Genomic DNA, 16,559 nt, shown 5'->3' with positions numbered 1-16,559 from the left:
CCACTCTGCCATCCCTCATATTTTGTTATCTAAAGTGACCGTCATAACCATCTATTTCTTTATTCCCCAAATTCCTGCCTCAGTTCCCCTTGAATGCTTCTCTACTATACACTGTTTTATATTGATGGCCTCTAGTCACGCTCTTCCCCATAAGAAGAAACATTCTGTATCCACTCTATCAAAATCTTTCATTAAGCTGACTTTTGTTCCTGGGAAAAGAGACCCAGATGCTCGATCCTTTCCTGGTGCGTATACGCGCGCATTTCTGGTATCACCTTTGTAAATCTCCTCTGCACTTTCTCCAGTGCCTCTTTACATCTATTTTGTAATATGGTGACCAGAACTGCATACACTACAAACCGTGGTCTAACCAAGAGCTGTACAGATTTAGCATAACTTCCCTACTTTTCAATTCTATTCTTTTGTAAGTAAAACTGACAAATTAAGTTCTTTACCCATCAGTCTGGTCTTAATAAAACTCGAGAGGGATCTGTAGGTATGGTATTATTTATTTTTAAACAACTAGCAAGGCTGACCCGCTCTATAGAGATTCAGAACACATACAGTCTCCTGAAGCTCCGAGAACCGACTGAGGTCAAAGACAAAGAGATCTCTGCACATATCATTCAAATGGCATCAAGTTTCACATACAAGATTCCCATAGGTCATCCTATACACCTCCTGACCTGGCCATATTTCCTGATTGGCTCACTTCGCATTCCTCAACCCTGGGCCTCTTGTTACCCAGCATCCTTTTCACCACCCTCTGCACGAGGCTCCCCATCTCCCTTTCTGGTCATGCTTTGCTCAATTTCTTTGTTCTTTGTCTGTGTACTCACTACCATCAGACCGGCTCTATCCTCTACATTATTCTAACTATATTATCCTATTTTATATCACATTCGTTTGTTCAGTTCCTCAAAACCAAGTGTGTTTTTTCTGGCCTTGCTAACCTGTGGTGCAACATGTGGTGATTGATCCATTTGTACTCTGATATCCCTTTGTTCCTCTCCCCAACATAGACTGGCACCTTTCAATTAATGACCTTTCTATTCTTCCAACCAAATGTACTATGTTGCATTTCTCTGTGTTGAATTTAATTTGCCAATTATTTGCTTATTCTGCAAGTCTTTCGTTGTAGTCTTCTGCAGTACTGACTCGTTCTGCACCCTCCCAATCTGATGGAATCCACAAACCCTCTTTTTCCTGCCAGAGTACTTCCCTTCAGGCATCCAATCCCTCCCCCACCTCCCCACTTCCCCAACCCACCTGCTGAAGCTGGGAGGAGAGTGACTCTGGCTAATAGAGCTGCTGTTCCTGCAAGGTTGTATCTGTACATGTAGACTGTGCCAACTCTGGATTGCGTATGTACAGATGCTAATAATAATTAGACAGGAGACTCTCACCTGCTACCGAGAGCAATCTGGGACAAATGGTGCCCTGGGCCCTGGAAAGCTCAAGCCCATGATACGGGATTTCAAGCCAAATTCCTGGACAATCCTGGTCACCCCAGGCGCGATTCTCCCATGCCGTGTCGTATGAGAGAATCTCCGTTGATGCCGTTTTTTCCCGTGGCACCGGTCCGACGGCGGCAGACGATTCCCCGGGGAGCGGAGAATCAGCGCCATTTGCACCGGCCATTTGGCGCGATGCCACCGATTCTCCGGCCTTGATGGGCCAAGCGGTCGAACGGAAACGGCAGAGTCCCGCCGGCGCTGTTCACACCTGGTTGTTGCCGGCGGTAACTCTGCGCGAAGGGTCAGGGGGCGGCCTGTGGGGAGGGGAAAAGCGCTCCTTCACCATGGGAGGCCTCCAATGGGGTCTGGCCCACCGATCTGCGGGCCGGCCTCTCCGGCCCCGGCCCTATTTTATTATGCAGCCGGCCCCTGAACCCCCATGCAATGTTGCGTTGGGGCCGGCGCGCTGGGGAAGTCCCCCGCGCATTCGCGGTCCAACTGCGCATGCGCAGGTTGGCGCGGCGCCCATTTGGCGCCGGGAAGGGAGGCTGGAGCGGCGTGAACCCCTCCTGTGCCGTGCTGCCCCCTGTGGGGGTCAGAATCGGTCGTCCCCACGTCTGTTTAGCGCTGTCGTGAAACGCGACTGCGTTCACGACGGTGCGAACACTCTCTCCATTTCGGAGAATCGCGCACCCTGTCTCCAAATTTCTCTCTCTTTTACCTGTAACCTCACTGTCTTTGCAGATTGCGGATATTCTCACTTGTGTGGTTTATTTGTTGGGCTAGAACACATTGTTGTAAACGTGGAGTTTTATTGGAGACGGTCTTGTTTTTACAGGGTATGGCGTTTAGTCTTGAAGAACGATTGCAGCTTGGAATCCATGGCTTGCTCCCACCATGTTTTTTAACCCAAGATGTTCAAGTTCTCCGTGTCCTTGAAAGCTATGAGACCAAAACTAACGACCTTGACAAGTAGGTAATTGTTATAAAATAATTGTAATTCAACAGATATATGGAAAATTTGTAAAAGGGTGATTTCTGACATTTTCTTTTGTTGGTGATTAACATTTTGAAGTCAAGGATTGAAAAATGTGACTCCATATTAACTCCCTCCCGACCAATTCCCGAAATCAGTTAAACACTTGGCTACCATGCTCCTCTCCACCCCGCCCCAGCCATCACTACCACCACCACTGCCACCTGCCAAGTTATTTAAAAGGATCACTGTTCAACTTGTAGGCAAGGCACTTTGGTGCTGCTGCATGCTGAATGGAATTACTGTTGATTGTGATTGGAGGAAATGACAGCGGTTTCGGCATTCAACAGGGAGTGGTGCAAGTGACGTTTCCAACACATCAGTTTTTCTTGGATCACTGCATCAAAGTGACAAAGGCCATGTACAGTCGGCATGGGGAACTTCTTTTGCCTTTTGTCTTGCTAGAGAGAAGTAGGAGAAGTGATCTTGGGAAGCAGGAATCACACACACACACACACACACACACACACACACACACCCTCATTCACACACCCCACACTCACATTCACACATCCCACACCCACACAAAGATACACACCCCATCAATGTACATTTGGTATGAAGCCATGATGATGTAGTGATGAATGTCCAGTTGCCTGGCAGCATTGACGTGCATTCATCCTGTTAGCCATACCCACCAACCTTTGGCTACTGAGACATTTGATAGCTTCTGCTTGTGCTGCTCTGGAAGCTGAGAGATCATCCATCAGATGCTACATAATGAGTGAGTCCAGGGTGGAGGTATTGGTCAACTCAAGCCACCCAATGCCTCAGTCCATTGTGGATCATGAGATCCACACCTGTTACTATGCAAGCTGAGCTTGGTGCCATGCAAGCTGGACTGCCACAAATACCATTGTTCAAAAGGGCTTTCAGAATCTCGCAACATTCTGGCAAATTATTAGGGTTGCAGAGGCGCTGTCCCAGGGTGTGGCAGTGGTCTTGTTATGCACAAATCTGCTGTCCTTCCTCAAAATGCAGCATCCATGCTCCCACAACTACCACTTCCCCGGTATCACTGCTGATGCTACTCAACCAGCCTAACCAAGCTACTGCTACCCATACAAAGAAGGCAAGCAGTGACATTTTTAATACATGATATATATTTGATTGGTGGTACTCACAATTTTTTACAATGATTTTTAAAATATATATTTTATTCCAAACATGTGTTTAAAATACAATCATTGGCCAATCCTTTGGCTGCCAGCCAACCAATCAAACCGAATCCCTCCGATCTCTCAGGTGCCAGAAAGTCTGAGTTCTTCTGATCAAAATCTGAATCTTCATTGAACAGTGTACTATTTTGCTACTTTTGAGTTCCTCACTTCCTCTGTTTGACTTAAACGGGATATGTCCATTCAATATCCACAGATAATAGAATCCCTAGTGCAGAAGGAGGCCATTCGGCCTATCGGGTCTGCACCAACCCTTGGAAAGAGCAACTACCTAGGCACAAGCCTCCACCTTATTCCCGTAAACACACCTAACCTGTTGGATGCTAGGGGCCAAATTATCATGGCCAATCCACCTAACCTGCACGTCTTTGGACTGAGAGAGAAAACCGGAGCACCCGGAGGAAACCCAGGCAGACACGGAGAGAAAGTACAAATTCCACACAAGACCGTTATCCGAGCCTGTAATTGAACCCGGGTCCCTGGCGTTGTGAGGCAGCAGTGCTAACCACTGTGTTACCTTGCCGTCCAGAAATGATAACGGCAAAGTAAAAGAAATGGGAAATAAGGGAATCAACAGGAAGGGCCCTCACACGTCACAATTAGTATACATGTAAATATTGTATATAAATATCAATATGTAACCAGTGTTCTCTTACAACTTCCCATCGTGGAGTTCTGGTTGGGTAACAGCACAGTTTCATATTTAATGCAGCAACAGTGGTGGCACGTATTTCTGAATTATAGTGTTGATGGACTGTGTTGCTTTAAAAGTACTAATTAATTTTAAAAAAAAGACCGCTCAGGCTGACAATTTTCAGAGAATTAGGATCCCCCGCAAGTTTTAACAAGTACTTGTATGTCGTCACCACTCAGTTCCCCACCTGGAAAGCAAGTCTGATTGGAGCTAACTGAAGGAGGAGAAAGGGGCTTTTCAGGTGGGCTGCTGAACCTGGGGAATAGAGGAGAGTGGAAATTAGAGGCCTGGAACCGGGTTAAGGATCTTGTGGGAATGGTGCGCGTGGTAGAATCAGAGGCTTCCGGGGAGGTGGGAAGAGAAGATGGAGTGTAGGGGCAGAAATCAGAGGCCTGGGGAGTGGGGCTGTCTGGAGACCTGGGAGCAGAGGTGGTTGGAGGCCTTAAAGGAGTGGGTGAGGTCATGGCCTTCTGGGAAAGCTCCAGGGGTGGGTGGTAGAAGATGCCTGATCGCATTGCTTGGGCAAGTACACTGAATCCAGAAGACAGGTATAAAGGCTCTCATCTCCTAGATCCGCCAAGCCCTCGCCTGCGAGTTTCTGCTGGAAGTCCTGAGGCATGTGAAACATGGCCATCCATAATTAAAGTTTGAAAGCTGAATGACGAGCCTCATTTTTACAATCAAATAACCAACCTGCCTCCTTGGAACAAGTTGGCTGCCCACCCATATTCTGACCTCAGTTAAAACTGTATGTGAGTGGATTGAAGGCAGTTTGGTTGGGAACCTGATTTTTAAGACTTTAGCAACCCCTCACATCCCCAAAACATGATCCAAACTTTCCTGTTTTCCATGTCAAAATTCTCCGTTACCTGGTTCCTCCTTCACCCCTGCTGTCTGATCTGCTGAGAATTTTAACGTGCTCTATTTTATTTGAATTCCAGTACCTCTACAGTGTTTTACTTTTGCTTAAACCTTTTTCTTGTCTGCTCTTCACTGCTGCTACTGTGTGTGTGTCAGGAACATGATTTAACCTCACAGCAGAAATTACGTTTCGCCCACCAGTTTGTTCACTATTTAAGTATAAATTAATGTATAAACCATTCACTTTAGAAAAATGTCCTTGTCTTTCCCCTTTAGGACGTTTAACCGTTAGCAAGGATGTACTTGATTTATTTTCCTAAAACTGGAATTGAATCTAGTTGGAATAGTTAAATGAATCTCTCTACCAATTCTGATCTGTGAGCTTTTCAATGTTGCCTGTTGTAATCTGCCTCAATATGCTTTCCTCGACAGGTATATTATTCTAATGACTCTGCAGGATCGGAATGAAAAACTTTTCTATAGAATTATTACTTCCAACATTGAAAGATTTATGCCCATTATTTACACTCCGACTGTGGGCCTGGCATGTCAGCAGTACGGTCTTGCCTTTAGACGGCCACGGTAAGCTGAGACTTTTCCTCTCTCCCATCCCCTGTTCCCAAAAGCCTCTTTTTTCACATTGCTTGGGTTGCACTGCAATTTTGTGTCTGAGTGATTATGCTTGTTTTTCAAAGTTTGCTCACATCAAACTGACTATTTAATAACTTCCGAAGTTCAGCTATTACATTCCCCCCCCCCCCCCCCCCCCCTAGTTCTCTGATACCTTGATTAAACTGCAATTCTCCATGTTAAGCTTGGGTAATGATTGATCAACAAGCTTTTTGGTTATGAAGGGAACTGCAGGCAAGCCCAGTCCTGAATCTTCTTTCATCTGATGTCCTGTTCCTACTCTAGTCTAGGCATTGTCACCATTCGCAGCCCCACGGTTGGTCAGCTGAGGTCAGCTATTTCTGCACATATTCAACACAAACCAGTTTTTATGTTGCACTGTTTTGATTCTTTTATCCACTAAGTCATCTGAGAAGCAGATTTAATTTTTTTTATAAATTACAGTGAGATTTACAGTATCTTGCTATAAACATTGTGGGAACAAAGGTGGTTTTGTTTTCAAACAGTGCTTCACAGTCTCAGTGGCCAAGACACAAATGCCATTTCTGACCTGGCTGGTTCTTCTGGCACCACACCCCCATGAGTAATTCAGGCTTAATGTCAGAGTTACAAGGTCAGTGTAATACCTATATTTGTTCTGACTTGCAGTGTGTGTGTAGTCCTTAGTTGTCAGACACTTATCGGCAAAGGCTCCATCAGATTTATAGAATGGTCAAAGTGACGTGGGGCTCCTGTTTTAAGAAAGGTGTTGAAATTAGTTTGTTCATAAATTGACTTACTGCTTGCCTGTGATTGCTGTGCAACTGCCAGTGCAACACAAAATGTACTTTCTCAAAAGAAATGCGCCTGAATTTTTAAGGACTACCGCAACATTTCAGCACAAAATTATACATCCTTAAAAGGTGGGTTGCAGAGCTAAAAAAAAGTCCTTCAATCTGTTGTGTTGGTTACTCTGGTTTTAAAACTCAGCCATGATTTTATGATGTTTTGACAGTAAGTTGGTCCAGCCACTGCATAAATTGTGCACAAAATCTGCAGCATATAATAATAATCTTTATTAGTGCCACAAGCAGGCTCACATTAACACTGCAATGAAGTTACTGTGAAAATCCCCTAGTCGCCACATTCCAGCACCTGTTCAGGTACACAGAGGGAGAATTCGGGATGTCCAAATCACCTAACAAGCACGTATTTTAGGACTTGTGGGAGTAAACCGGAGGAAACCACGTCCCATTGGTTCCTCAGACCTCCAGCTGTTGAACTGTGGTAGGAACATTACTCAAACACATGGAAATCACTGACATTTTTCCCATTCTCAAGCAGGACAAGCTATTCCATAATAGCCAGGAGCAGAGCAGAACTGGTGGGTGAGGTGATGCTCACATCTTCAGAGCACTCTGGAGGAGGTGATTTTCTGCATTATGGGGCTGGCTGCAATAGAGCCCAATGCATTGTGAGGAAATTAAAGTTGATAGCATGTTTCTGCTTTATTCTTTTTCTGGACTCCTATTTTAACCATCAGGGACAGTTCCAGGGTCCCAGGTTCAATTCCCAGCTTGGATCACTGTCTGTGCAGAGTCTACACGTTCTCCCTGTGTCTGTGTGGCTTTCCTCCAGATTCTCCGATTTCCTCCCACAAGTCCCGAAAGACGTGCTGTTAGGTAATTTGGACATTCTGAATTCCCCCTCAGTGTACCCGAACAGGCGCCGGAATTTGGCGACTAGGGGCTTTTCACAGTAACTTCATTGCAGTGTAGATGTAAGCCTACTTGTGACAATAAAGATTATTATTATAACCTCATCTTGCTAAATGGCACAATGAACAAGCTGAAGATGGTGTCCCATCCGATCTCTTGCTTTCCACCCCAACTTTCTCCTGATTTTCGGCTTTCCGGTAAGTAAGAACTGTTGCTTGTCTCACCACAGTAGCCGAAGGAGCAGTGTGTACCATTTACAAGGTGCAGCAACTCACCAAGCCTCCATAGACAGCACCTTCCAAACCACCTAGAAAGACAAGTGCAGGAGACACATGGAAGTTCCCCTCCAAGCCACACACTATCCCGACTTTGAAAAATATCGCTCGCCCTTCATTGTCGTCGAGTCAAACCCTGGAATTTCCTCTCCAACAACACTGTGGGTGTACCTATATCAGATTCTGGTGTACCTGCAGTGGTTCAGAAGGTGGCTCACCACTGCCTTCTTAAGGGCAATTAGGGATGGGGAAAAAATGCTGGCCTAGCCAGCAATGCACTCATCCCATGAATGAATAAAATAAAAATGACGAGAACGACACTGCAGCAATGGTGAAGATGCACATTACTTAACATCACACTCGCAGCCACTAGTTCAGATACTAACAGTCAACAACTGTTAAAGCTTTGTGTAGAATCGGGATCTTCACATGTTGAGTCATCGAGTGTAAGTGGGGCTGTAACCAGGCTAGTTCTTGTGCCAACTCCTCAGAAGACCAGTCTGCAGATGAGCTGTGCTGCAATGCACTCGTGTGAGGAATTCAATGGGTTGTCGTACAGGAGCACACTGATTATGCATACTCGGATGTTTGGTGCAGTAATCGACCTGCCAGATAGTCTGTTGACCCTGCCCAGGAGCATGGAAAGTCCAGCTCCAATCTTGCATGGGGTATTGCGTAAAGCTTAGGCCCATCCTTTTCAATGAACAGAGGTCATACACGTGCCATCTCCATACGTTATTGCTGACGGGTCATCAAATCCTCTGCTATACCTGTGAGGATGCAGCAACATTTCCTGCTAAATCTAGCAGACACAAAACATTCCACAGTTCTTCCATAAACTTACCAAAGCAGAAGTTACTCAGTCACCTTATCTGAAACTTGGATGGCTGGCACGTTAACTAGTCCCAGGATTGGGGGCTGCAAGAGGGGACTGTAAAAGGTCACCATTACTTCCTTGTTTTCAAACTATACCTCTATTTATAATGCCCAGGATCCCAAATGCTTCTTGAACCACTTTCTCAATCTGACCTGCCACTTTTAATGATTTGTGCACTAATGATTTGTTTGCATTTCTGTGTTCCTACATCTGGATTAGAATTGTATCCTTTAGTTCATATTGCCCCTTCAGTCCAGGAATGTGCAGATTAGGTGGATTGGCCAAGCTAAATTGCCCCTTAGTATCCAAAGTTTAGGAGAGGTTGCAATGATAGGGCAGGGGAGTGGGCCTAGGTCGGGTGTTTTTTCGTAGGGTTGGTGCAGACGTGATAGGCAAAATGGCCTCCTCTATTGTTGGGATTCTATGATTCTTGGCAAAATATATCACTCTGTATTTCTTTGCATTAAATTTGATCTGCCACCAGTCCACCCATTCCATCAACTTTTCTATGTCCTCTTGAAGTCTATCACTATCCTTTTCACAATTTACTATTCTTCCAAGTTATGTGCCATCTGCATGTTTTGAAATTGTGGTCTGTACCCCCAAGTCCATGTCATTAATATATATCAACAAAAGCAATCGTCCTAATACCAACTCCTGGTGAACTACATTCGCAACCTTCCTCCAGTCTGTAAAATAACTGTTCACCACGACCTGTCTCCTGTCACTCAGAGTATCTGTGCTCTTACTGTCTCTTTTATTCCATGGTTGGCCTTCTAATAGTTCCTTTGCATCAAAATACAGCTCATCCACTATGGCACTTACCACCTCTTTAACTGTAACTTGGGCAGCATCTTTTTCCTTGGTAAAGGGAGGTGCAAAATACTAATTTAAAGCCTCAGCCATGCCATCTATTATTTTCATCCTTTTTCTACATTATCTTACTCTGTCTCTTTTGTTATCCGGTGATCTCTGACTCGCGGTGGGCTTTCCCACGATGGAGGTGGCTTGCCATCAGCTGCCACTGGGATCTTCTGGTCCCATTGAAGTCGATGGCAATTTACATTCCTCACTGACTCTGGTGGGCTGGAAGATCCTGCTGGTGGGAAGGGCTGGAGAATTTTGCCCTATGTCCCATTGTTCACCAAGGTTCCAGGTATCCTGCTCGTGGAAATTTGGGGAACTGTGTTTTTCTGTTTTTCTTTTGCGCTTCAAAGCAAAGACACTGAATATTTATTCATTTGGATCACATAGCCTTTTCTTTCAGATGTCTGCGATTGTGGTTCATGACTAAATTCTGTCCCTTTTTCAACTTCCAAAGGCTTTTTGTATTTGAACATTTTGCATATGCAACCAAGTATGGGTGAATGGCAGATTAAAATGTAACAATGAGACTTTATTGCCTGGCAACAGTGCAGAGCACAGTTATTCAAGTATTTAGAGTTTAGCTGGGGTCTGTATCTATCTGAGTATTGTGCGGATGCCAAGGTGCATGACTTGAGTAGTCCTATTGTCCTTTATAATTCAGTACTTAATTTGTGTAAGTGCCAAGCCAGCAGCATGTAGAATACCTTGACCATGAATTTTTCCACTTTTAAAATAGTTACTGCTTGTTTATTCAAACTATAAATAGTATCCGTTCCCATTTCAAAACACTTGGACTATATCTCAAAGCACTTGCAAATGGACTTTCAGAAGTCATGTGCTGGTTCCCGAAGTATAGTCATTTATTGCCATAGCAATTCCCAGTCTTATACCGATTTATAGTACAAATTTGTAATACGTGTTTTTACTGTGCTTTGAATGACTCACTGCTAAGTCTCACCTTTGTATGTAGCAGTTTTGAATAATTCACATTTGAATTAAAGTATTCACCGTAAAAATATCTCTGGGAAGGTGATATAGATAAAAGAAAGGTATGAGAGGTGGGGGGTGAGGATGGGATCTGCAGAGATCAGGATTATCACGGGCTGGAACAAAACTAGTTTACCTTAACTTCGATTTTGGTGAAAGGTTAGGCAGAGCTCATTACGAGTTCTGGAGCCAAGGCTTCATTTAAAAAAAAAACTGTGTCAAAGGTATTTGAAATGTTTGTCAAAAACTAAACATTGAAGAAAGACATGCCCAAGGTTATCCAAAACTCTGCAGTTCATCTCTCAACTTGCACCAAATCCTGTTAACCTATCACCCCCGTGCTCACTAGCTTACATTGGCTCACGGTCAAACAATGCCTTGATTTTAAAATTCACATCCTAGTTTTCAAATCCCTCAGTGGCTTGTCCCTCCCTACCTCTGTAATTTCCTCCAGCCCCACAACCCTCTGAGATATTTGCTGTCATCTAATTTTGGACTCTTAACGCTGCACCATTGGTGGTTGTGCTGTCTTTTGCCTCGGCACTAAACTCTGGAATTTTCTCACTGCACCTTTTTGCCTCTCTATCTCACTTCCCTCCTATAAGGCCAGTCCTTGACCAACATTTTGATTTTCTGACTTACTATCTCCTTATGTGGTTCAGTGTCATTTTGTTTTACAATGCTCCCGTGAAACACCCTTGCACATTTTATTACATTAAAGATGCTATATAAATATAAGTTGTTGATTTGTGAGTCTGGTGGTGTTTATATAAGAAACTGTAAGAGAACGTGTGTCATGTGCAACCAAAGAGAAAATGCTGGGAAATCTCAGCAGGTCGACCAGCATCTGTAGGGAGAGAAAAGAGCTAACGTTTCAAGTCCAGATGACCCTATCCCCAAAACCCAAAAACCCCACCTAACATTTTGGACATGAAGGGGCAATTTAGCATGGCCAATTCACCTAACCTGCACATCTTTGGACTGTGGAAGGAAACCAGAGCACCCGGAGAAAACCCACGTAGACACAGGCAAAACGTACAAACTCCACGCAGACAGTGACTGAGGGCCGGAATCGAACCTGGATTCCTGGTACTGTGAGACAGCAGTGCTAACCACTGTGCCATCGTGCCGCAGTGCCACGATGTTTTAGAGAACTGAAAAAAAGGAGACAGCAGCATTCCATGCTGAGTTTAGGATTGTTCTAGAATCTAGAAGCATAGCTGCCTGGGTGCCATTCTAAGGAACACCATAAAAAATATTGCGTTGATGGCAGAATCAGATGCAGTAACAAGTATGACCTGTTGATATAGCGTATTAACATTTCATGGTGGTAGGATGCCTTTGTTGTGGTTTCCCGAATGGTGCTTACTGATATTTTGCGCCTGTGCCATCATAGAAACCCTGTTAAGTGAACAGAGTCACTGAGAGCATGACTTGCGAGTAGATCCATCACCAGGTCAGTTTGTTGGATGAACCAGAATGGGGAAAGAAGATTCTGAAATAAAGAGCAGAAATAGTCTTCTTTATGAATGATACTCATCTCAACTTGAATTTCCCATTGTGACCATTCCAATTAAAAATAAATAAAGCAAGTTGTGAATGCAACTTAGTTCTAATAAAATTATCCTTTGACTGTTGATTTCTTTATCACAAATAAAACATTTTCTCAAGTCTTGTAATTTGTTTCTCTCTCCCAGAGGACTGTTCATTACCATTCATGACAAAGGCCACATTGCGACAATGTTGAACTCTTGGCCAGAAGAAGATATAAAGGTAAGTTTAAGGGTCAGAATGACATGATGTATTGCATAAGATAATAATGGGGTCTGGTTTAGCTCAGTTGGCTGGGCAGCTGGTTTGTGATGCAGAGTGAGGCCAACAGTGTGGGTTCAATTCCCTTCAGGCTGAGGTTATTCATGAAGGCACCACCTTCTCAACCTTGCCCCCCGTCTGAGGTGTGGTGATCTCAGGCTAAATCCCCTCAAAGTGGATGCTAAATGAATATTTTGCACATCTCTTTACCAAAGAAGATGATGCTGCCCAGATCATGGTCAAAGAAGAGGTGGTCATTCAAACACTTGATATATTTAAGTTTGATACGGAGGACTTGTAGATAGGTTGACTACAGTTAAATTTGATAAAGCAGCCAGGACTTTTTAATTTTTAAAAATCTGCAGGATGTGGGTATTGCTGGTTAGGCCAGCATTTATTGCCCATCTCTAGTTGCCCTTCGGAAGGTGGTAGTGGTGGTGGCGCTGCAGTCCCTGAGGTGTAGGTACATCCACAGTGCTGTTGGGGAGGGTGTTCTAGGATGTTGCCCCAGCGCCAGTGAACGAACAGCGATATATTTCCAAGTTAGGGGGTGAGTCACTTGAAGGGAACCTCCAGGTGGTGGGGTTCCCAGGTATCTGCTGCTCTTGTCCTTCTGAATGGTAGTGGCCGTGGGAAGGTGCTGTCTGAGGAACCTTGGTGAGTTACTGCAGTGCATCTTGTAGATAGTACATATAGCTGCCACTGTTCGTCGGTGGTGGAATGTTTGAATGTTTGTGGAAAATGTTTGAGGATTGGATGAGATGCATGTAAGAATACTGTGGGATGTGCGAATGGAAATTGCCGAGGCAATGGCTATAATTTTCCAGTCTTCCTTGGACTCATAGGTGGTGCCAGAGGACTGGAGAATTGCAAATATGACATCCTCGTTCAAAAGGAGCATAAAGATGAACCCAGCAACTACAGTTTAACCTCGATGATGAGGAAGCTTTTGGAAACTATAATTTGGGACAAAACAGTCCCTTCAACAAATGCAAGTTAATTAAGGAAAGCCAGCATGGGATTTGGTAAAGGCAAATTGTGTTTAACTAACACTGAGGTAATAGAGAGGGTTGATGAGGGTAATGTGGATATGGCATACATGGACTTCCAAAAGGCATTTGATAAAGTGCCACTGAACAGATTTGTGAGCAAAGTTAGAGCCTATGGACTAAAAGGGACATTGACAACTTTGCTGAATGACAGGAAACAGATTAGTGAAGAATGGATATTTTTCAGACTGGAGGAAGGTTTATACTGAAGTTCCCCAGGAGTCAATGTTGGGACCCTGTTCTTCTTGATGTATATTAATGATGTAGATTTGTTGTACAGGGCACAATTTCAAAATGTGTGGATGATACAAAATTCGGAAGTGTTGTGAGGAGGAAAGTGTTTCACGTCAAAAGGACATAGGTTGGTGGAATGGGTCAGTTGAAATTTAATGCAAGGAAGTGTGAAGTGATTAATTTTGGTCAGAAGAATTAAAGGTTACAATTTAAAAGGGACCCATTTTGGGTTGAGGGAGGTATATGCGCACAACTCATTGCAGGTGATAGGATAGGTTGAGAGCACAGTTAATAAAGGGCAAGGGTTCCCAGGCTTTATAAATACGGACATGAGTACAAAAGCAAGTAGGCTATGAGAAACCTGTATAAAACCTTGGATCGGACTCAACTGGAACATTGTGTGTAGTTCTGGGCACCATACTTTAGAAAGGATGTGAAGGCTTTAGAGAGGAAAGATTAATGTGAATGGTTTGAGGGATGAGAAACTTTAAATAATGGAAAGATTGAAAAAGCTGAGATTGTTCTTGTCGGAGAAGAGACGATTGAGAGGTGATTTGACAGTTATTCAGAATCTTGAGGGAACTAACAATAAGAATAAACTGTTCCCATTGGTGGGAGGAATCAAGAACCAGAGGTCACAGCTTTAAAGTATTTGGCAAAAAAAAGCAATGGTGACGTGGGCAAAACCTTTCTTAAAATAAATTTAGAGTTCCCAATTCATTTTTTCCAATTAAGGGGCAATTTAGCGTTGCCAATCCACCTAGCCTGCACATCTTTGTGTTGTGGGGGCAAAACCCACGCAAACACGGGGAGAATGTGCAAACTTCACACGGACAGTGATCCAGAGCCGGGATCGAACCCGGGACCTCAGTGCCGTGAGGCAGCAATGCTAACCACTGCGCCACCATGCTGCCCGAAAAACCTTTCTTTTGTGCAGTGAGTGGTTAGGATCTGGAATGCAATGGCAGATTCAATCGTGGCATTTTGAAAGAAATTGGAATCATTTTCTAAAATTGATGATGTGGAGATGCCGGCGTTGGACTGGGGTGAGCACAGTAAGAAGTCTTACAACACCAGGTTAAAGTCCAACATGTTTGTTTCAAACACTAGCTTTCGGAGCACTGCTCCTTCCTCAGGTGAAATTGATGAATTTACTATGCTATGGGGAAACGTTGGGCGGGCATCACATGGTTAATTTCTTTCGCAGAGAGTCAATGGCAACACAACAGGCCGAATGGCCTCCTTCTGTGCTGCAGCCATTCTGTGTATGGTGAGATCTTCTGGCTTTTCACACTGGTCCTGCCGATGGCACTTTCCTGCCGTGGGTGGGGTCTTGTCTTTTGATTCTATTCATGATAGTTACTCCGAAAGAGGTATAGACAAAAAAAATCAATTCTAATTCCAGTATATCTATTTTTTTTAAACCCAGACCGGCCTCGCTGGGACACCCGCGCACTGAACTGACATCCCCCTTCTCCCATACTGACACCCCCCCTCTCCCGGACTCTCGCACCCTCCTCTCCCGGACTCTCGCACCCTCCTCTCCCGGAGTCACCCCCCTCTCCCGGAGTCACACACCCTCTCCCAGACTCTCACCACCCCCCCCCCCTCCCCATAACAAGTTAATAGTGACTTCACATTTTATGCAAACCTATTGTGAAATCCTTACAATTGTTAGGTAAAAGAATTACATGCAGTTGCTAAAATAATGGGAATATATTTCCCTCTTAGTGAGGTAATATCTTGAATTGAAGGCAAAGAGATATTCACTTGCCGCCGATGTTTTCATATCGATCAGTTCTTAAGACTGTGTTTAAACCTGGACTGAAAATTAAAGTAAATTGTTTGTTTGCATTTTTAAGGCCGTAGTTGTTACTGATGGTGAACGTATCCTTGGACTTGGGGATCTTGGAAGCTATGGAATGGGAATTCCAGTGGGAAAACTAGCTCTCTACACAGCTTGTGGTGGTGTGAAGCCTCAGCATTGCCTCCCTGTGCTTCTGGACGTCGGTACAGACAATGAGGTATATCACTTCAATATATTTTTTACATATTAAGTTTAAGGAATAAAATTTGTGTACGTGGTTTAATAGCAGAATGAAGAAAATAACTTTTGCAAAGGTTCTATGAGTCTTTTCAGAATTGAGAGCCACAAAGCAAGTAACGTCCTTTACGAACCTGATGTACCAGAGCAAATACAACTGCAGAAAATGTCAGCCGTCACTGCCCTTTCTAATGCATGTGCAACGGAGGCAGATAAAATCCTCTGTCATCGCTCAAACTCCATTCTGCATTTTCTGCAATGAATGTACATGTTATGTACTTTATTTTAGGTTCATCAAAGTAATGAATTAATTAAATTTCTATAAATGATTCATGTCATATTCCGAAAAGGGAGGATAACGATTATTACTTGTTATTTTGATGTCCAACAGACTGATCACTGCAAATCTAATTGTGATTTAAAATTGTTTGTTTAGAAAGCATATTTGGAACAGATATTATTATCAGGATAAGGCAGAAATGCTGCCCTTGCTGGAAATTGTACTGGGTCAGGTTTTGATCCTATTATTGCTGAATAGTTGTACGCAGTCAGCATTGTTGAATGGTAACAGTTTGCTGTGGTTATATGCCTGAATTTAAAAATTCTCCACTTAATTATAAATCTTTCTCTCTGCCCCACACTCAACTAAGCAAAATAGTTGGACTAAACTGCTCTTGATGCATTATAACAGTAATTTATGGCATGCGACCAGCAGTTGAGGGAGTAAAATTGGGATGCACGAGAAGTCACAAATTGCAGAGTACTGAAGTCCTGGGAGGATTGAGGGCTGGAGGGACAAACCTGTGTCGGGATTTGAAGAAAGCGATGAGAATTTTTAAATTGAAGCATTGCCGGACCAGA

The 16,559-nt window shown here is 43.8% G+C and overlaps 1 protein-coding gene across 1 annotated transcript in view; it reads left to right on the top strand.

Moving 5' to 3' along the window:
- LOC119977187 (NADP-dependent malic enzyme-like) overlaps positions 1-16,559 on the top strand; it is a 179,020-nt gene that overhangs the window by 82,710 nt on the left and 79,751 nt on the right. The window contains exons 3-6 of the mRNA XM_038817871.1: positions 2,296-2,429; positions 5,659-5,808; positions 12,257-12,332; positions 15,517-15,678. Coding sequence (XP_038673799.1) covers positions 2,296-2,429; positions 5,659-5,808; positions 12,257-12,332; positions 15,517-15,678 — 522 coding nt within the window. The remainder of the gene's footprint in view (positions 1-2,295; positions 2,430-5,658; positions 5,809-12,256; positions 12,333-15,516; positions 15,679-16,559) is intronic.

The sequence above is a fragment of the Scyliorhinus canicula genome, chromosome 14 (assembly GCF_902713615.1).
Source record: "Scyliorhinus canicula chromosome 14, sScyCan1.1, whole genome shotgun sequence".
In the NCBI taxonomy this organism is placed as follows: domain Eukaryota; kingdom Metazoa; phylum Chordata; class Chondrichthyes; order Carcharhiniformes; family Scyliorhinidae; genus Scyliorhinus; species Scyliorhinus canicula.
The sequence above is the reverse complement of the archived record's forward strand: the minus strand, read 5'-3'. Positions and strand labels throughout refer to the sequence as shown.